Genomic DNA, 20,886 nt, shown 5'->3' with positions numbered 1-20,886 from the left:
CAGTGCCAAACTGAGCACACCTTACCGTACATAACCTTTTTCTTATGGTAAGGTGTATACACGTGTAGTTAAAATTTTAGCTTTTTACCGTTTAAAGCATTTTTGAGTGAAAGTGAAGCCTTTGGTAGGAAGAAGCTAGTCGAGCCCCTGCATTGTATTTCCTATTCATCACATACACACCCTTTTATACCACAACCTAAAATCTCCCCTGCAATCACAGGGATGAACTGAACCAATGACTCCAGCAAGAGTTAAAACTAACGGACTCTGGAGTCCAACAAAGGTTACAAGTTTGCCAGCATCATGGCATATTAAAGTGATCTGGGTAAGTTTGACGTGCCATTTTCAGGTTACCTAGTAAGTGATGACAGCCCGAGACAGGGTTATAGTATCTACGCCCTATCATACTTACCGATGGCAAAAAGTATAGATCCTTAAGCACTCACATTAAGTATTTACAATGGTATGTTTACAGTTCAGAATAATGTATAGGTCACGCTGGTTCCCCACCCCTGAGATCCTGCCTCCCAATCCTCATTGGGTGAGGGATTGCTCAATTACATTAATGAGAAATAACATAAAAGTCATTGAATAACCCCTAGGCATTCGGTTTACTGAATATCACAATATCATTTTGGAAGCAATCAGTAATATTTATTTGTCCTCAGCCACAATAAAAGTGGAATACTTTACATTTTTTTTATTTAAATTATTAAAGCCTAAATTTGTGAATCTTTTTGTTACGGATATTTTTTGCTATTTACGACGTGTCCACTTGATGCAAACCTGCAATGCTGCTTCAAGTGTAAATTTCATTTTTGTTATTATTGGTTTACCTTATTTGTAAAAATACAACTCTTCATCCTAGGATGGGGCTTTAAACGCACTTTGTAGTTCTCTATTGCCAACAAAGTTAATGCTGCCTGCATTGTCAATAAATGCAAATATTGTGTTGCACATGTAGGCTGCGTCCCAAGGGTCTCAACCCATTGAATGAAGGCATGGCAGTTGGAAGGGAATTTAAAGTGGTTCTCCTTTGATGTTCACAGTCGACTATTTTAAAGTCACTTTTTGTTATTGTACTTTCTTTTAGACTGCCCTGTAATATTCATTTCATTTATCTGTTTAGCCTTACAGGCCACTTTGGTGAAATGACAAACCATATAGTTGAGCTAAGTGTTGCCTGCCGCAGGTGGCTGAAGCCAAGGGTCACCTGTCTTGCGTTAACATGTCTGGATCGTGCTCTACACATATAAGCAGAGACGGAGAGTTCTGAAAACAGCATTAAAGACCGTCTTAGATGTGGGTTAACTGAGGGGCTCTTCTGGAAGTTGAGCAGAGCCACATCGTTATAACACCTACTGAAGGGAACCTAAATGAAGGATAAGCAGCTGAGGAAGACCAGTCTTATGATGGTGTTGAAGATGAATAGCTGCTAGGAAAGACAGTATATGTAAAAATAAGTTTTGGGCAGGTTGACCCATTTTCACCTTTTAACTGGGAACCCTTATGGAAAATGTGTAGTTACATTACAGTATTGCATTAAACTTATTCAAGCTGGTAATTCTAGTTATCTACCTAAACAGCATTTCAAGCCATATTTGCCGATTCCATACAGAGAAAGAGAGTCTGGCCTCTGCTAATAGATATTACCCGTGAAACAAACTTTAACCAAAGTCAGCGGCCGTGTTGGCTAAATAATTGGTAGATAATACAAGATTAAGTGATTACACTAGAATAAGTATCACTGTACCTGTATCTGTTAACTGAGAAAATCAATATTTAGACAACAGGAGAATAATGTGTATTTTTTGAAGGAGGTGTCTGGGTGTGAATCCGGCCATGGCAATTACTCTTACACGCAGAAGGAAACCGTACTTAAGGCCGTGCCTTAATAGTTCTTTTATTTGCACAATTCCTTCTGTGCTTGCAAGTCGGTTCCAACCACTAAAACCTTAAATACGTGGTGATGCGCGTACCCACCTCTGTAAGCGTATCAGAACGCTAATTTTATAAACTAGTAAAGCCGGTCTGAGTGTTTGGATAAAGAAACACAAAGCAGGACCTTGGCTCGAGTAGAACGATCCAGACGTGGATGAACGACTCACAATGCAACAGGCCCTATTTGGCTATTCACTATCTGCTGCAGAATTGGCAGCACTTCAGAAACAACAAGTATCTTTCTTGGCCATGTTCTTTATATTCAAGGCAGGATGTTAGCTCCTCGGCTAAACAGTTGTAAAATAATGTCATTGTTGCATGTAAATTCTTTTCGGCTATAAACTGAAACTCCATTTTCTATTTACCTACTCATTGTGACAGTATTATTAAACAGGTAAGGATGGGACTATTTTGTTATATTGTGTATAGTGAATGTATTGTACTGTGTCTGTGAAAAGTGTGCTTAAATTATATTTTCATATGTTTTTTTTTTGTTGGGGATAGAGTACATTAAGTCTGAAGGTGACAGAGGTTTTATGTTTTTGAATGGAAGGCAACGTAATGAATCAAAGCTCCTGTCGAAGCTGCTTATAAATGTAAATCAAAGTGAAAATAAACTGCCTCTGACTGAGAATTGTATAAATGCCTCTTATTTATGGATTTATTTTTTGTTTGTGGTCTTTTGAAGATAACTTTGGCCTGCACATGGTCTCAGAAGAAAGATTGAAAAGGAAACTAAACACAATATAGTATATAGTATGTATAGTAAAGTGCATGACAACCGGAATCAAAATCTTCAAGAAACACCATAGGTGGCTCCTTTGGAATTGTTCCAGTTCCCATAAAAATCTTGATTTATTCACTATGGATAGAGTTGGAAGGAGAGCTGACGTTTCATCCCCTGGATTTCACATTATGAAAGGGCAACCCAGGTGAGTTTTAGGACGTATAAAGCACATTTAAAACTGAGAATTCTTGAAAGCCACTTCGCTGATTGAACCACGTATAATGAATGCAGGGCCAACACTTCCTACCAACTCTTGCCTTAGTGAATAAACCTTAACATGTTTTTATAGACTGGTTGTATTTACTGAAGTCAGAAATACATGCCCCATAACAGAGGTCTTAAAATTGGCGTGGTGTGGGTTGCTGAACTTTAAAGTCATATAGCATTGAGCGAATATTATGAAAACTCGCTTAATGAATCGTGATGAGGGCAATAAAAAGGATGACACCAGAAAACAACAGCTATCACCCATGGGTTTCTACGTCATCATCAAACTTAGGATATGGCAACGGAAACCTTACCCCACCAAACATAGTAATGATCTGTAGCATGGGCGCCACCATTGTCTGTAACCTATAGAATGTTTATTTGAATAGCACATAGAGTCAAACAATCATATTGTCTCCTTTTAGAACTGCAGCTTCCTTGCGTTATTAGCTGTTGTATTTAAAAACAGTGGCTACATAGGTAGTGTGTATACTTCCCAGATGCCCTGCAGCCCATTGCGTTGGGTTAACTCATCATGACTCCAGGCAACAAACAAGTGATTAAATACACAGGGAATGTCTGCCTTATGAATACATACTCACTGCAACTATTCAGGACAGGTACATTTTACCCTTTAAAGTTGCATTCTACCCCCACCCCCTACTTGACTTCATATGCAGTTTCTTGGAAGGCATTTTAATGGGATGACTTCACATCATACTATTACAATAAAAACAGAAACAGACATATATTGATTTTCCTTTATTGAAAACAGGATTGCAACAGAAGGAAAATTTGAAAAGTAAAGGGATCATCAAATACAGACTACTATTGTAGACATGTACTATAATATTGATGCTGCCATGGAACACATTTTCGCACTAAAATCTGAGACAAAGCAAAGATTCCTTTTAGAACAAAAACACGTGAAAATTTAAATAATTTCTAATTTATACAGTTCAGTTTTCAGTGTACCACCAACTAGATAAGCTGCACGAAAATGTATTTTGTATTCTCCAATGACTTGCTTATCAGGGGGTACATCATACTGGGATTAGGTTATTAATCAGCCACCAATTCCAGAGCGCTTCTCCGGATTTCGGCTCTTTCAAGTGCTCGTGATAAAATGATACAGCAGACCGTTAAGGTTTCTTTGCAGGTAGTTAGAAAGTACATGGTCATGGAATCCCACGGGGGTATATTATATCAAACGTCTGCTTGGCTACTAATGTGTAACACAAAGCTGGAAAGAGTTATTAGTGAAATGCATGCTGCAATCTGCCACCACTGGTGTGAAAATAGAGCCTTTCTACCAGTCCCATGCAATCTGCTGTAAGGGTTTAAGCCATACAACCTCATGCAGTTCTGTTAATAGAAAGCTGACACATACCGATAAAATCCATAGTCCGTAGCATGTGAGATTACAAGAGATTTACTTAGGACTTGCAAAAAAAAGAAACGATTATATTGCTAGGCTGTTCCAATTATTTAAGGTGCACTTCTTACAATCACAAAGCTATTCAGACACTGACTAGAAATTTAAGACGCTCCCATCGAAGTGTGTCTGAACATGCCTCTCGAAGATCTGCTGGTCGCAGTCTGGGGGAAACTGCTCATTGCACATGGGGCAAATCTTCCAGTGACTCTCCACATGAGCTTCAAACTGGGTCTGATCATAGTTAGGAGGAAACACCACAGAGCAAAGAGGACACTTCTTCTGCATGGTAAATCTGGAAAACAGAGAGTTATGTCACTAGATGAACATAAACATAAACAATCGGTTTCATGACACACTGGGCTGGACTCGATGCTGTTGATAAATATATAAACAGAAAGCAACTACACCAATACTGACAAATGCTTTTAAGTGAAGGCGCACATCTAGTTACAGGGAGCAGCCCATGCCTCCATAGTCACAGTCGATACTCAAAGAGATCTCAGTTTAACTGTAATTACCTCGGATCAAAGCAGAAACCAGATTGTTCCTGTCCAGAAAAGCTTGGAGGATCCTGCTCCAGTTCAAAGAGGACCAAATCCTTAAAAGAAAAAAAAAAATATTGAGGATATACACATCTGTAAATAAAAACACCATATTGTCAATCTACTTTGCTTCGGTGGACACGAGACTCAATACTCAAGAAATGATGTCTTGAGTTTGACACAATATATGTTTTTGGAACTTTGAACTGCGTGGCATACTGTTGCGTGTGGATATGAATCTGCATTAGAGCTGCTGGAAGTCTTCGGTTGGCACTTGTTATATGTTAGCATGTTTTGGGGTGCACCTAGCTATCCATGTACCATGGCCAGGTGACCTCCAACTCTTTGCCCAATTTGTTTGCTTCTGGGAACAAAAGTATTGAATATAATACTATTATAGTAACAGAAGTTCTTTTGCTCTGAGCAATAATGAAAGTTGGAAAAAAAGACTAAAAGAAACAATTATTTTAAAGACTGGGCTGATTCCAGTAAGTCTTATTCCTGTAGACATTGGGTCTACATTATTTTTGGCAATGTAGGGGACACGGAATATTGAGAAAACAGCTTAAGCCACAAGCCATCTGTGTTATATCTTTGCATGTGATACTTAAATGATGGTACATGAAAAGACTGGAAGAAGAAATGGCTGGCCTTTTCAGAGGGAAAACCTAAGCATTCAGTCAAAAGACCTAACTGTAAAACGGATCATGTCTTGCCTTAAGCTAGCAATAACCTGTCACATCTCAGTACCATGGCATGAAACCGTCTAGTAAAGCAACATAAGACACACAAGCATATAGCATACCTCCCAACTGTCCTATTTTTCCTTCCCAGTTTTTAGGCACTGTCCCAGAATAATGGCCCAATTAGCAAGATCTTTTGACCTCCCCTGAGTGGCATTTCTAACCTGAGCATCACAAAGCGGTCCTTCAGGTAGAAAAACACACCACCAGTGGCATGACAAGCCCCTGCAGGGCAAAGTCTTTGGACATATAAATGCCAGCAAAAAAAAAAAAAAACCCCAAAACCAATCCCTTAAATATATGCAGTAATTATTTTGTTAGTATTCCTTAAATTCAGTTGATAAATTAAAAACACAAAGTTTGCATTTATAGAACAGTCTAAGAAGTGCCACGTCGGAATAAGTTTACATGTAGGTGTATAGTTTATATGGATTAACTGTGAACCTAAGGCGGCTGCCATTATCTCCCTGCCCATTTCTACTAATCTTTATATAGGACAAATACTATTATTAATAATAATAATAATAAACTTTGTGTTCCTTTAGCACTGTAGTAGAAGTAGTAGAGGGGTCATTATGCGCGGCAGGAACAGTAGAACATTATGCTTCTACGTATCTGCCAAACACATCTGTTTGGCGGTGTTTCTTGCAGGAGCTTCACTCGCTCCAGCTATGGATGCAAAATAACGGTGTCTTGCTTCGCACATCCACCAAAAAAGCAAATGCTTTCATAATGCTTTATAAATCAGATTGAGTCCCTGCCTCCATTAACCCCTTAAACACCAGGCAGTTGAACAAAGCATTGCTTAGCAATATAACCTGTTATAACCTATTAATGAGAAAACCGTCATCTTAAAGTCTTTAAGCATAACTATATTCATTGATCAGAAATATCCGGATCTTATGCGTTCTGTGTAACAGCTGTGTTAAATGTTTTGAAGATATTTACTGTTGCAAGTCTAAGGGAAGTGGAGATCTTAGGGTGTTAAGTGGCCAAACCACCATAGTTAGATGATTTCTGTCTTGGTCTTCTTTCTCCTCATGCCACAAATAATCAACTTAATGGCAAGGAATATTCGTGCTAATTAGATACAAAAAGAAAGATAGCCTGCCTTGTACAACAAGAGTGTCTAATGTGTATATATATGTGCGTTTTTTAAATCTGTAAACTCTATTACATATACTTATTTAGTATACCCCCTTAATGACCCCCTTAATGACAAAGCCCGTACGGGCTCACAATGCATTGTTTTCAATGGGTTTTGGGACCGCCCATTGTCCTTAAGGGGATACAGAATTATAAATTGTAGGATCTGTGAAAAGTGAGAGAGTAAGTTGTGTTCTGTTTTTCTGCATATGCTGGTGCTGTGTACAGAAGAAAAGCCTTCTTTTCTTATTCTTTCTTGACTTATTACACTGCCAAAGCGGTGCCAGCACAGGAACGCAGACCCATGGAGCAGTTTCGCAAGGGTTTTTCTGAGAGCAAAGCGTACAGGTCAGAGAGAACGCTCTGCTAATTATAGTGCCCCAGATGACTAGGAGTAGAGACTGTCTGCCATATGTAATGTCTCTGCCAAAAGTAGCATGATTAGGTATGCAAAAGAAGAGTTACAGGGTTAGTACTATCAGGGAGCTAACACTTTAGAGGCAGCAAAACTTGTGACAGCTTCCTAATTATCTTCAGTTACAGACACGGGGACTCGGAGGAACGAGGAAGGCTTTTTTTTCTCCATTATGACTGCTAAGTACCAAAGCTAAAATCCTGCCTGTCTAAGCACTGTTCGGTTTCTGCAAAAGGTTAATAGCAATTAAATGCAGCAAACTAGAGTAAATGAGAAGCAGGTCATGATACTGCCGTGCTGCAAAGAGCACAACGCTCAGAAGATAAGGATTTTTCATCGGGAGTGTCTAGTCAAGACCGTGAAGCCCTGCAGCAGAACACAATGACATTTCAATTTGATCCAAAAGTACTACTCTTAATCTAAAAAAGAAAAGACAAAAAAACCAAAAACTACTTGTCCCGTGTTCCCCACAACAAGGTCGCAATTACCAACTGTGTCCATATGACAAAGGGAAACTATTTCACTAATCGTCAAAGGGATTAAAGATCTGGACATTTGCAAAACATTGAGAGCTCTTATTTAAAAAAAAAAACTATTGGAAAAGTGACGGTTCTAAAAGTGGTTTATTCTCCTAGATATTAAAACGAGTCATTGATCTGCGGCTATACTGTAACCAAGAAGAAAGCTATTAAGTTAGGAATGTTACATTATATGGATTTCATTTGCTCCTCTTTTTTTTCCCCAGACACAAGATAAATGCAAGTTTCATTCTTTGACAAACTACATATTAAAATACGCTGATACTTGGGTGTCACTTCTTTCAACCCCATCCCTGGACTTGTGATTTAACTAGATTCCCATGCTGTCCGTAAAATGAAAAACATCTGCTGGGCAGAGGCTGGAGCCTCGGCCGTCGTCTCCTTGCTAGCAATAGGATGAGCTCTGGAACAGTCATAGCGCTTTTGAAAATTAGCTACTTTTCCCTTCATGGGATTTTGAAGTCACTTCATAAATCCTGTTACTTTAGCCGGCAGATCAAAGATTTTTGGACCATAAGTTCAAGCAACAAAATATGAGCAACGTCTACAGAAATAGCAGAAAGGGGAATATTTTTCTTTTCACAATCTCTTATCTGAAACTGATATGCACTAATACACTAATCTGATAAAGATAATACAAATCTTAACCCCACGAGTTGGCAAATTTACAGCCTGCTAATGTTTCTCATTGACCAGGCTTACGTTATTATCGTCTGGATCTTCCAAGCCATCCGGGCGGCTGAGGTTGCGAGCAGGTTGACTACACACAACTCTGCCTTCCAGACTCCATGAGGGTGGCCTTGCTGGTGGTCCTACAGGTTGAACCTGGATTTCATCTGGGTTAAAAGCACCATCTGCTCCATCTGAGATGAAGGAGAAATAGAGATTTTTTTTTTAGAAATAGAAAACATATTAAATGGAACAAAGTTGCTAATGCTTTTAGAAAGTTTTTTGGTGTTTAACTCCATCACCTCTATAATAATCCTGATAATCACAAAGCATTTAAATGATCTGCGAAACACAGCAGAAACTGCCCCAAAACTTCCTCTCCATATATATATTGAGTAGATGTCTGTCTGGCATAAGCTCTACTTCAATAAATCCTCAAAAACAATGCATTTTTACTACAGATATATATAAGGTCAGAGTCAAAGGGTAGTTTAAACGTTAAAGATTTGGATTCTTTTATAACCAAAGGCTAGAAATCCCTATGTTAATATGCTACACGTTCCCCATACCTCTCGTTGCCTGCGTTGCATAAGGATTTCCAAAGTGCAGAACAGGTCCCTGGACAGGGATGACGGGCACGTCTCTGTGTTCTTCACACGAAGAGTTAAAGAACTGCAAAAACTGAGAGCCGCTTGGTAAATTGTGTTCAACTGCAGCTCTTTCCGACAGCTTCTCCAAGTTTATTTTAAGCTCCTATGGAAAAGGCAATAGCACAAAGAAAAAGAAAACACATTAGGGGATGTACGTGATTTCAAGGCTTTAAACTGCATTTCCTAGAATATATTAAATGGTACTGTACGATTCGGATAACGCTAGGATACCATACGTGAGAATAGCGGCATGGCGAAAGCTATAGTAACAGAGTATATCGATTCTCTGATCAGAATATAGCGCATAGAGGGGTAAACATGAGCAGAACTTTGGTTGCTAATGTGAAGCAGATTGGCAACCCTAAAAATCGCCTGTCTGAAGTAGTTTTGTGTGACGTAGCTATTACATATATAAATAGATTGAGACCAATCTGCAATGTTCTTTTTAAAAGTAAAATAGTTCCAAATCCAAGATTCCAATATCTCACCGTAATAGAGTTCTCCAGCCTTTTCTTTTCCGTGAGGAGTAGTTCAACCTTACTTGAAAGTTCTGCTATTTCCCGGTCTTTTTCTGCGGACTGTATCTTAAATAAAAAAAGACAGCAAATGGTATCTTACTAAATGGTAAAAATATAGAATTGCATTACAAAACTATTTGAGGTAGAACAGTGCAAAATGTCTAAGCGGCAAAGAAAATGTTAAAAATGCAGCTGTGCTTTCAGTATAATGTTCTTAAAGGGTTGCTATTCCCTCCCTAGTGGTAATATTCAGCTGAGATGTTCAATAGGATCGTGCCTAGATATTACTAATGAGATGTGAGCTAAAACACAGAGAGACAACGTAAATAAGTCATCACAGAGAGGGGAGGGGACACTAAAAATGTGAATTATGCTCCCATTAAAAGCCCAAAAAAGGAAAAAATAAATAAATAAATAATAATAAAAAAAACCACCAAATGTGCATTTTGCCAACTGACAAAGCTTTGGCTACATAGATTTTTGCAGCGTTTGATGGGAGCGCGATTAGGCCACATTAATCCATGCCTGACATACACAATCATCAAGGGCCTCTCTGGTAACATGTAGTCCTTCATCTGTTACTGAACTACAGTTCCCATAATGCTCACCAGGGAGCAGCTGTTACTATCCACACAAAATACAACACAGAATGTAATGTAAGAGTCTGCGTGAGTGTCCAGGTCAGCGGTAAACTGAACAGCAGATCCCATGCCTACGCCGAACCGAGAAGCCCTTAATAAATGATAACCTCATGTGTAATGACATGCGCAGCCTCAAGAACATGACATCGGCTGCTTTTTTTCTGTTTAGACTTATATATACGGCCTAAAAGCCATGGGATTAAAACATACCGGAGTACGCAGGAGACAGATTTAAGATGCATGTTTGCCCCGTCTGGCCTTTGAGTCCTCGCAGTGTCCCACAGAGAATGCGCTCAGCGTGAAAGGGAATACTTAACCCGGAGACTTAAAAAGTCTTCACGGCAGAAAATGTGATAAGATTTAACGGAATAGAGCTTTGCACTTCTGCCACCATGACACAGAAAAGAAATAGATATGCCATAAAAGAGAGGCAGCTTCGTAAATAGCACAGAACCAGACAATCTATTCGGAGGGCACGGAAGTACGTTCTAGATTTTACCAATTTACCTCTTTTTTAATAGAGAATAGTGAATCCTTTCTTATTTCTTAAAGCAATAACCTACATAACTACACCCTAGCTCTAACCTGCCTTCCAGAGGCAGACATTCCAAACCAGATGGACATTCGGATTATTACACGCTGGTAGAAGACAAAATTAAGATAGATGCCAAAACTTCAGCACGCCGTTTACTGGAAGGCTACAGAAAATATTTAAGCGCTAGACGGAAATTGCAATGATATACATGCTATAACCGGTCATAAAATAACCACCTACTTTATATTGGTCTTCAATAGCTAATAACTGCAGCTTTATGCCTTCGTTGACTTTCAACTGTTCCTTCCATTTCAGTTCCATCTTGGCCACGTCATCAGCATAAGCGCTGGACCTTGCCTTCTCCTCCTAATCAGGAAAGAACACACACAACAACATTAAACACATATCTGCTCCGTATGTCACAATATTCTACCATGCACTTGGGTAGGTCAATATATCAGGAGACACATGGGGATCTTTATATGCATAGCTCGGAGGAGTAATCATAGAGACATTTCAATACATAAAGGGGAAAGGTTAGAACAAGGTCATAATCCAGAACTAGAGAGTCAAGGGGTTAGGCATGAAGCTATTCTGTATTTAAAATGAGACTAAGGCCTGATGAAAGTTTTAGTCTGCGGTCAGATTATGTGGTTCTGTGTTCTGTTATGTAAATGAAGCATATCTGTGGCAGATCTGCCGATGGGATTTATGAAGCAGCTGGGGGTATAAGGAATCTGTGGGGTGTGATATTTCTACAGGCAGAAGAGACACTGGAAGCATGTCGCCACACAATGCAAAACTTACCGCCAACATCTGTTTACACTTCCGAAACTTTTCAGTTTTTTCAGTGATTTCCTTGTTCATTTGCAGCACTTGCTCTTTTATGACAAAATCAGGTACAGAGTCTGATGAATATGGACTCGCTGTGAGAAAAGAACAAAAAAACGACAAACATTTTATCCAATGTCTACAAATATATTACCGTAGCAAATATATTGGGCAGGATATCATTTTTTTTTGGCCAATATCATTTGCCTAATTCTAGACCATTAATGAAATGATATTTATTATTAAAAAAAATACTCGATATGGACCGGTTCTGCGAGGCTTACCTGGTGGAGTAAACGGTTGCACGTCAGCTGCTGCTATTGCTGCATTGACACTTATGTCTGTTTTTTTCTGTTGGTTTTCTGCCTCTTTCTGAAAAAAGCCAACACGTGCAATCGAGTTAGTATGAGATTACACACCACACACGGTCATCGGATACACGCCTGAACAATGCGTGCGTCCACGTGTCAGGCTGGCCAGTAATCAGAATGTTGCAGGTGCCTGTTTACCGTGCAGGCTATTCCGACCTCTGACAGGTATTGTATGTAAAGAGGAGCGATTGTCACATATATTATGCACAAAATAAAAGCAATGATCTCAAATGGTAGCCAATTAGTCAAAGGGGCTAGATTGCTGCCTGGAGAGGACCAGCAATGGGGGAGAGCGGGCACTAGGCTGCGATGGGGTATAGATTTGGGTGTATTTTAGCTGCAGTTCCACACACAGCCACCGGGGTGCCTATAGCAGTAATACAGCATTTGGCTGATGAAGAGAGCCCTTATGTGCTTTGAATGGGTTTCACTGACTGTGCTCACATTAAAGGTACACTCCAGCCTTCATATGCACTAGAAGTGTTAATATATGCAGAGTGCAGAGAGGTTCCCGGAATCATTTTTAGCAGGTTTCCCTGCTCTCAGCTCCCGTCCTTGCAGGAGATGCGTTCAGCTGAACATATCTTCTGCTCAAATCCTTGGACAGCATTCAGTTCCATAAGCACTTGCTTATACAAGCTTTCTGGAGGGTCACGCAAGACCCCCCACCATGTATGCACATCTGGCGCTCCCACTGATTTCAATGGGAACCCCTTTCCAGCCCAGTGATTCGCTGCATCATGAAGAGCTCTGCAGCGCTTGACTAAGGTGTGTGATTTATTTTCTAACTTATACAGTAAGTCAAATGCGCGGGTTAAAATTAAAATAAAGTTACAATGTATTGCTGTTCGGCGACTGTGTCTTTAAGAGCCTTTACTTGTAAGCGCACAGGGTACTGAGCTGGATCCTTAAATGATAAACTTATCAAGAACAAGAAACCCACACAGCAGGTAACGGTCAGACGGGGTGAGGTTAGGGCATCTCACATAAAAGTTCCTTATGTTCTTTATTACTGTATGGACACAATCCAATAGATCAATGAGCAGCTCCATGGATATTTACCTGCCTTCCAACAAATAAATATCACAAGCAACATTCTAAAAAAAAACAACAGTATCTGCAAATAAGGTAAGCAGGTACTAAACTACCCATTTAAATCGGGAGTATTCAGCGGGGCATCATGTACCACCAGTTGAGATTCTATCATCTGCATAGTAAGCATTTCGCTCCGCTCCTGGGCTGATATCCAGCCGCACAGTTAAATCCGTGTCTCACAGCAGGAGTGTCTGGCTTGAGTTGCAAAACAAATAATAAGAAGCCCAGTAATTATTAACACCATATTACTGTAGTACACACTACACATTACTGCAGTCATCGGGCCAAGTCCCCACGTACGGCGAGATCAGGTGATGTACTCCGGATCTGCGTTCTCACGTTCTGGAGCAGGGCAGAGTCGCAGCGGCCAGATTAAGAGCTATTGGTGTTATATATGTCATAATTTAAGCAAAAAATTTTAATTTTACCCCCCCCCCAGAAAACGAATACTTTGATGTTGCACTAATTATAGTGATGTAAATATTACATGAAATGTATATTTGATTATTTTAGGGAAAATAGGTAATCATTTTAAATTCTAGAGCAACAATGGAAGAAAATACAAAATAAATAAAATCAAACAAGATCACGGAGCGAAAATAAATACAAGTCACGTGGGAAGGACACAGTTTAAGTAACGGTGTATTTCTTTAATAAGAGAAAGCCAAGAGGGGAGACTGCGTCTTTACTCAAAGTCCATTCCAAGGGCCTGACTAAAGGCTTCGGCACACCTGATGGCATACCATGCCACAGGTTGCAACTATTTTACATCATAAGTATGTATAATCGTTTAGAATAACAGTGAGGGACACAAGCAAGAAAAAAGTAGTCAAACAGGCACAATGTATGTGATATGTTTTTTAAAAGTAAAATAAACATTGTCTGGCTGTTAGTGTTCTATGTAATATTTAAACATTTTTGACCCCCAAAAATTAGGAAGTTTGTGATAGGAAAGAGGCAAATTATTTCAGAGAAATCAATGATTAAGTTGGTTTCTGACAAAAGTGAACTATTATGCTTTCCTGGTTAGATGGTACCCAATTTACTGCCTTCAACAAGTGTGAGATAATGTTAGAATTGTAAATCGATGTAGTCAGGTCTCATACGTTGTATGATACTTACAAGCCTATCTGTGAGTTGTGTCACTTGCTTCTGGAGTTTCTGGCTCTCTTTAAGTTGTTCCTTACAGTGTTCTGTTGTCATTTGCAGTCTCCGCTTCAGGTCCTCAACCTCTTTGCGAAGTTCTTGCTCCACTATTGTATTTTCTGAATGCTGGCAAGGATAAAGGGTGAAAGGAATTAGCCACCAAAATAAACTTTCTATGGGCACCAACCCAGGAGTCCCAACACATTTTGAAAAAAAAATTGCAAAATGTGAGAAGAGAATACATAATCTAAGAGAGTGATGTAAAAAAGCTGAGATTGGTTGCAAGGTTACCGGTTTCGTTGGTTCCTTTTTCACAGAGGCCGTGGAGGATTTCTGTAAGTGAACATCCCGTAAGCTGAGCTGGGCCAGCGCATCAGACAGCTGCTTTCTCACACTCTCTGTCTCAAGGCGAGAACTGTGTAGGTCGGCCATGGTCTTATCACGAATATTAACCGCATCGCTTAGCTCCTTAGACATTAATGACACCGCTTGCTTGCTGGCCTGGTGCTCATCTTCTAATTGGCGTAGCTGGTGCTTTAAAAACATTGTGTTCTCCTGTAGAAAATAACAAGCGATCCATCAGCACATAGATCTACATATTTTCAACATGAATCCTAAAGATCTACACAGCCATCACAGAAAACAAAACACATTTTTATTTTTGGGATGATCCAAGTTTGATATTAGAATATTCATATAAAAAGAAAATAGAGTTAGTCCTTAGCATCTTATTTGGTGTTACATATTCTTATTCTTATTTATAGGCATATAGAATGTATGTATGTATGTATGTATATATATACATATATATATATATATATATATATATATATATATACATATATATATATACACACACACACATACACACACACACACACACTTATATGCGGCACAGATATATAAACACAGTTACACAGATTTAGATTTTTAAACTAAGGCAAGAGTTGGCAGGAAAGTTTGGTTTCAAGTCCTTGAGTCCATCCCTGGCTGCACGAATAGCTCAGCTAACCCTGCATAATGCGTGGTTCGTTCAGCCAGGTAACTTTAAAAAGCCCTCACTGAATTAAATATGCTTTATACAGAGCTAGCCAAACTTTTCTTGGAACAGAAAGCCACTAGGCTTGACCCTTCATAATGTATGATGAAGTCAGAGAGAAGAAACTGCAACTCTCCTACCAGATCCCTCTATAGTGAATTAAACCCATTTTGCCATGTTATGACTCCTACAAGATGAAATGTGCAGTCCTCACTTTTTCTGCAGAATTCTGCAGAAGTTCTCTCTGCAGTTTTTCCTTGTCAGACAGGCAGATCTTCAGTTTGCTGATCTCCTCTTTGTAGTGATATATTAGGTTTTCCTTGCTTGTGTCCAAGTTCTTTAACGTCTGCAGCTCTGTGTGTAGCTTAGTATTTTCAATTTCGGTATTCTTTAAATGAACCTGTAAGAAGATAAAAGTATATTCTATTATTTTCAAAGCTGGATAGGATGTTTGCCTGTACAAGACAAATACAGTGTTATCACAAAACGCAATCTTATGCAAATACAGGGCCAGGAGAAACTGGTATAGAGAAGTAAACCAAAAATGATTGTAATGAACACACGTGTCACTTAAGCATACGGTTATACAGTAAGAACTAAGTGGAACGGTAGACTACGAAAATATTACTAGATCATCACAACCCCAAAATGTTTTTCGAAATGTCGATCCTTCCTGGAGTGAGAAGGTCATCATTTGTTTTTTTTTTTGTTTTTTATTATTATTTAATGCAATATGATTTTCCAAAGAATGTGCTTTCTAATTTTGCTTTAGATTAGTACAATATACTGACAAAAAAACAAAGCAAAAAAGCTGGAACTCATGATCCAAACACACTGTGTCCTTGGGTAACACGTTCCATATGTTACCCGACCTCTGTGTGTAGAGCCCTGTTCTTACTGTTCATATAAACCTTTCACCTTTTAATTTTAGGTCACGACTTATGGTTTTAAAAGTCCCCACTGGAGAAAACCTTTAGCTCTTAAAATCGCAGTGCGTTTATTTCTCTCAAAACAGTTTAATAATTGGACTGAAAAGAAAAAGAGTTTGTGACGGTGTGATGAAAGGATAAGCGATGGTTATATTTATATTATGAAACCAACTAATGGTATAAATCCTGCCAGGGGCAAATCACATAGCTGGGTGGAGGGACACTCATAATACTCACTAACAAATAGATTTGTTACATACACACATGATAAGCAATCCGATTAGATTTTTTGCATGTAGATAAAAACTATTTCAAGTACTAAAACCATACAGGGATCATAACGGGTACTACAGTCCCACATGTGACCTGGCGCAAGGGTGATTTAGTGGGACGCAGTCAAGTCTGTACCCCCACCAGCTCCGTCTACGGCTCTCGTGTAGCAATGAACTCGCTAAGCAGCAGTTACGACTTTGTTAGCCACCATGCCCTTTGTTTTTGCAAAGTCAGAAGTAGGGTTGCCAACTCTGGACAAGTCATTTACTGGACACTCTTTGAGAACTTGCATTTGGGAGGTCATTGGTGTTGTTTTACATGTGACAGCTAAAATGTGACAGCTTGACTTCATGAAGAGAACATAAAAGGATTGAGAGAGAGAGCGAGAGAACGCAAAAGGAGAGAGCAAGAGCGCAAGAGAGAGAGCGAGAGAGAGTAAAGGGGAAAGATAATGTAAAAGGAGCGAGAGGGGGAGAGAGCGAGCGAACATTAAAAGGAGAGGGGGGCGGAGGTCAGGGAACTTGAAGAAGGAAAGAAGTGAGATAGAGGAGTGGAAAAGGGGAGCATTGGCAGTAGGGCTGCAACAACTAATCGATAATGAAAATCGTTGCCAACGAGGACTGAGGGATAATTTAAAAAAAGTTAACTTAAGGTGCAGTTAGATGTAAAAGGGGGCAACTAAGGGTAATCTAAATCCTGGGGGGGGGGAGATTAATCTTGTATTTATTTATAAAAGCATTGTGTCACTCTGCTGTGAGCGGGTCTGTGACATATCTGGGGGGTATAAGGAATATCTGGGGAGGACGGAGTGACATATCTGGGGGTATAAGGCATATCAGGGGATGTAAGGCATATGTGGGGAGGGCGGAGTGGCATATCAGGGGGTACAGTGGCATATCAGAGGAGGACAGAGTGGCGTATTAGTCGGCCAACTAATCGATAATAAAAAAATAATCGTTAGTTGCAGCCCTAATTGGCAGAACGTCATTTCTCTCCTTCACTACATACAATGAAGGTCATCTCTCCAGATGTGTTCCAGTACATCCTGCCACAAAATCTTCTAAGAGAGAAAAGGCAAACCCGGAACATGGAACCTCTTTATTCTGCGACTCGCAGCTCATACTGTTCCCACAATGGTATTGGATTTTAAGAGCCAAGAGAAAAATATTTTTTTACATGGGACTTCCCCTTAAATTATGTGTTGACAATTGATGACTAAGCAGTGAGAAACACATTATTTTAAGAAATTCTGTAATAAAGGGGAGTGAAGGTTAACATGTTAGCACAACCATATTTTATCTCCTGTCGCTTGGCACGTACTTAGAAATAATTCTTAAGATATAAATCCTATATCAAAAGAATACATTTTCTGGAATAAGCACAAGTTAGATAATATTTTTCCACCACTCCAGTATACACAACCCAAATAAACTACTCATTTTGTGTCTAAATCTTTGCATTTGCCGTTATTTAACAACAGTTTCAGGTTATGCAGAAAATGCATACATATATTGAAATTAAATCATCCACATCAGCGCGTCTTCACTTTTGTTACTCTGACATCCCTTTCATCTATAACACATACATACGTATGATCCCTTTCTATTACATCGTTTCATTAGTTTAGTATTTGCTCCGGTATATTTATATCCCAAAAATAACAAGTAACCCTTAACATGTTTACCTTGTACAGTTCCTTCTCATCCTTCTCATTCTTCAGTTGACATTCCAGTTGTTCTTTCTCTAGCATTACTTTACTCAGCTTATCTTTTACACTGAAATGTACACAAAGAGGAGAAAAGTCTTACCATGTTCTATTAAGGGAGATACAACTTGTACTGGATACAAGATGTCTACATATCACACATAATACAGTACCTGTCCAATTCAGTTTCCTTTGCTATGGCCTTCTGAGTGACAGCCATCACGTCCTCTTCAAGCTGGAGGATTTTAGTAGACATCTCCTTACATTTTCTCTTCAATTCTTCACTTTCAGCTTTTAGCACTTCAGACTTGTGATTTAATTCCTAGAATATACAAAGAGACAAGTCAGTTACCAGTTATTTGCCTAAAGAAGGTTTATGCAAGAATTGCTCAAGAAGATCAGCTCAAGCTCAGTTCCTATATTCATCAACCTAAAAAGTCTACCACTGTGTAGGGTGGCCATCAAAATCTCCATGGGGTTGTGAGTGCTCCGGGGGTCTGTTGAGAAAAGCGCTCCCATTGATCTGAATGTGATTACTTTCCTGAAACCAATTGGCTGCTCCAAGGAAGAACTGTCAGATCATAGAGGAGGAGGAGGGCAGCTGCACGGCACATGAAAGCACACACAGAGCATTTTAATATGCAGTAAACTGCCCCTTTACATTTACACTGTTAACTGGGGAAGGTCCTCAAAGTAATAATAGAAGACTATATTCTATGGAAATGACAAGGACTTCATAGGCTCCTACAGAATATGACGACATAAAAGGATTACCGTATTTGCTCGATTATAAGACGACCCTGATTATAAGACGACCCCCCAAAATCTGAATATTAACTTAGGAAAAAAAGAAAAAGCCTGAATATAAGACGACCCTAAAGGAAAAAAGTTTTACCAGTAAATGTTAATTCATGTAAACTATTTTTTTTAATAAAAGCTATGATTGAGAAAAATATTTTTTTTTTGTTTTTATTTCTTTTATATTTTCTATTGTATTTTCCAACCTGTCCCCCAGTTACGCACATCTGCCCCCAGGCTTGCCACACCAATATGGCACTGTGGCCCATGATATGCCTTTTAACCCTCTATATGCCACTGTGCCCCATGGTATGCCTTTTGACCCCCTATGTGCCACTCTGCCTCCAGAAATGCCTTTTACCCCTATATCCCATTCTGGCATTTAGGGGGTTAAAATGCATATTATGGGGCAGAGTGGCATATAGGGAGGTATAAGGCATTCCAGGAGGCAGAGTGGCATTAAGGGAGTTAAAAGGCATTATATAGAGCACTCTGCCTCCAGAAATGCCTTATACCCCTATATGCCACTCTGGCATTTAGGGGGTTAAAAGGCATATTATGGGGCAGAGTGGCATATAGGGAGGTATAAGGCATTTCAGGAGGCAGAGTGCACTATTAAATGCCCCCTTAACGCCACTCTGCCTCCTGAAATGCCTTATACCTCCCTATATGCCACTCTGCCCCATAATATGCCTTTTAACCCCCTAAGTGCCAGAGTGGCATATAGGGGTGTAAGGCATTCCAGAAATGCCCTACACACACACACACACACACACACACTTACTTACCGGTGCTTCCAATTTCCTGGTGTATTGCCGGGGCAGCGGGTTGACGTCTCATTCCGCGGCAGCCGGAAGGAGGTGGAGTTGGCAGCGGGGGTTTGTATGCGTCCGTCGCAAATACCTTCCCCGGCTGTCAGAGATCAGGAACTCTGGAACAATGATCTCTGACAGTCGGGGAAGGTATTTGCGACGGACGCATACAAACCCCCGCTGCCAACTTCACCTCCGGAAGCACCGGTAAGTGTGTGTGTGTGGGGGGGGCGACGACAGGAGGATCCAGGTCCCCTGCAGCGGTGCGGGGGATCTGGATCTTAGTCTCCTAATCAGACCTCTATTTGAGGTCTGATTAGAAGACGACCCCGATTATAAGACGAGGGGTATTTTTCAGAGCATTTGCTCTGAAAAAAACGTCGTCTTATAATCGAGCAAATACGGTATATCAATATGCTGAATTCAGTCCCGTGTCATTTCATTTAGCGATAAGGGCTATTGTGCTGGAATCATTTCAATGTAAAACCGGATAAACTGGTCAAGCACTGCCTGTTACGTGAAGAACTTCACTGGGGAGATAACATAACTTGAATAAAAGATCTTGTATACTAGATTATGTGAGCTGGAAACCATAAAGGGCTGGTTAAATCTGGATTTTAGCTGGTTTTAAACAAAGCCATCACGTTCATTTGCAACCATACGGTCAATGACGTCTGCGAAGGAAACAGTATTTTGCATAGTGATATACTATGACATTGAAAGGGTTAAAACACCGCTCATCTATAACATTGACAATGAGACCAAGCTACAACCATTACGCGTTCTCACTCAAAACGTAGCCGGTCTGCAGACAAATCAGTCTGAAGCTGTAGCCATTGGCGCCCACCATTTTCTGGATGCATGTGAAGGGTACACTAGTAGATTGCATTGGATATCAATTTTACCAGATATGTTAATCACACATCGACGTGGGAGGTCTGTACGCAAGACATGGAAACCAGGAATTTAATTTCCATAATCACCATTCTCAAATACAGAATTACCCTGATGCACGACTCCTTGAGGACCTCAAACACCACCGTTTCCGGTTATTCTCCTCTGCCCTCTATCACCTTGTCCTGTTGAGGGAGGTCCACTATACTTTGAACGGACATA

At 39.8% G+C, this 20,886-nt stretch overlaps 1 protein-coding gene and 1 long non-coding RNA gene across 2 annotated transcripts in view; both read right to left on the bottom strand.

Annotated features, from left to right (window-relative positions):
• Nucleotides 1-3,682: 3,682 nt before the first annotated feature.
• LOC128496476 (uncharacterized) lies at nucleotides 3,683-5,149 on the bottom strand. Its single transcript, XR_008354239.1, has 2 exons — nucleotides 4,892-5,149; nucleotides 3,683-4,665 (listed from the first exon to the last, which is right to left on the bottom strand). It is a non-coding gene; the product is annotated as an uncharacterized LOC128496476 (long non-coding RNA).
• Nucleotides 5,150-8,343: 3,194 nt separating this feature from the next.
• TAX1BP1 (Tax1 binding protein 1) overlaps nucleotides 8,344-20,886 on the bottom strand; it is a 33,995-nt gene continuing 21,452 nt past the window's right edge. Inside the window, exons 6-16 of the mRNA XM_053466111.1 lie at nucleotides 18,334-18,482; nucleotides 18,140-18,230; nucleotides 15,468-15,653; nucleotides 14,506-14,769; nucleotides 14,191-14,340; nucleotides 11,887-11,974; nucleotides 11,579-11,697; nucleotides 11,012-11,137; nucleotides 9,566-9,661; nucleotides 8,997-9,180; nucleotides 8,344-8,621 (exon numbers count right to left, since the gene is read on the bottom strand). Of these exons, the coding sequence (XP_053322086.1) occupies nucleotides 8,434-8,621; nucleotides 8,997-9,180; nucleotides 9,566-9,661; nucleotides 11,012-11,137; nucleotides 11,579-11,697; nucleotides 11,887-11,974; nucleotides 14,191-14,340; nucleotides 14,506-14,769; nucleotides 15,468-15,653; nucleotides 18,140-18,230; nucleotides 18,334-18,482 (1,641 nt within the window). The 3' untranslated portion in view covers nucleotides 8,344-8,433. The remainder of the gene's footprint in view (nucleotides 8,622-8,996; nucleotides 9,181-9,565; nucleotides 9,662-11,011; nucleotides 11,138-11,578; nucleotides 11,698-11,886; nucleotides 11,975-14,190; nucleotides 14,341-14,505; nucleotides 14,770-15,467; nucleotides 15,654-18,139; nucleotides 18,231-18,333; nucleotides 18,483-20,886) is intronic.

The sequence above is a fragment of the Spea bombifrons genome, chromosome 5 (genome assembly GCF_027358695.1).
Source record: "Spea bombifrons isolate aSpeBom1 chromosome 5, aSpeBom1.2.pri, whole genome shotgun sequence".
NCBI classification, from domain to species: domain Eukaryota; kingdom Metazoa; phylum Chordata; class Amphibia; order Anura; family Pelobatidae; genus Spea; species Spea bombifrons.
Note: the sequence above shows the minus strand (reverse complement) of the source record. Positions and strands in the feature narration are given on the sequence as shown.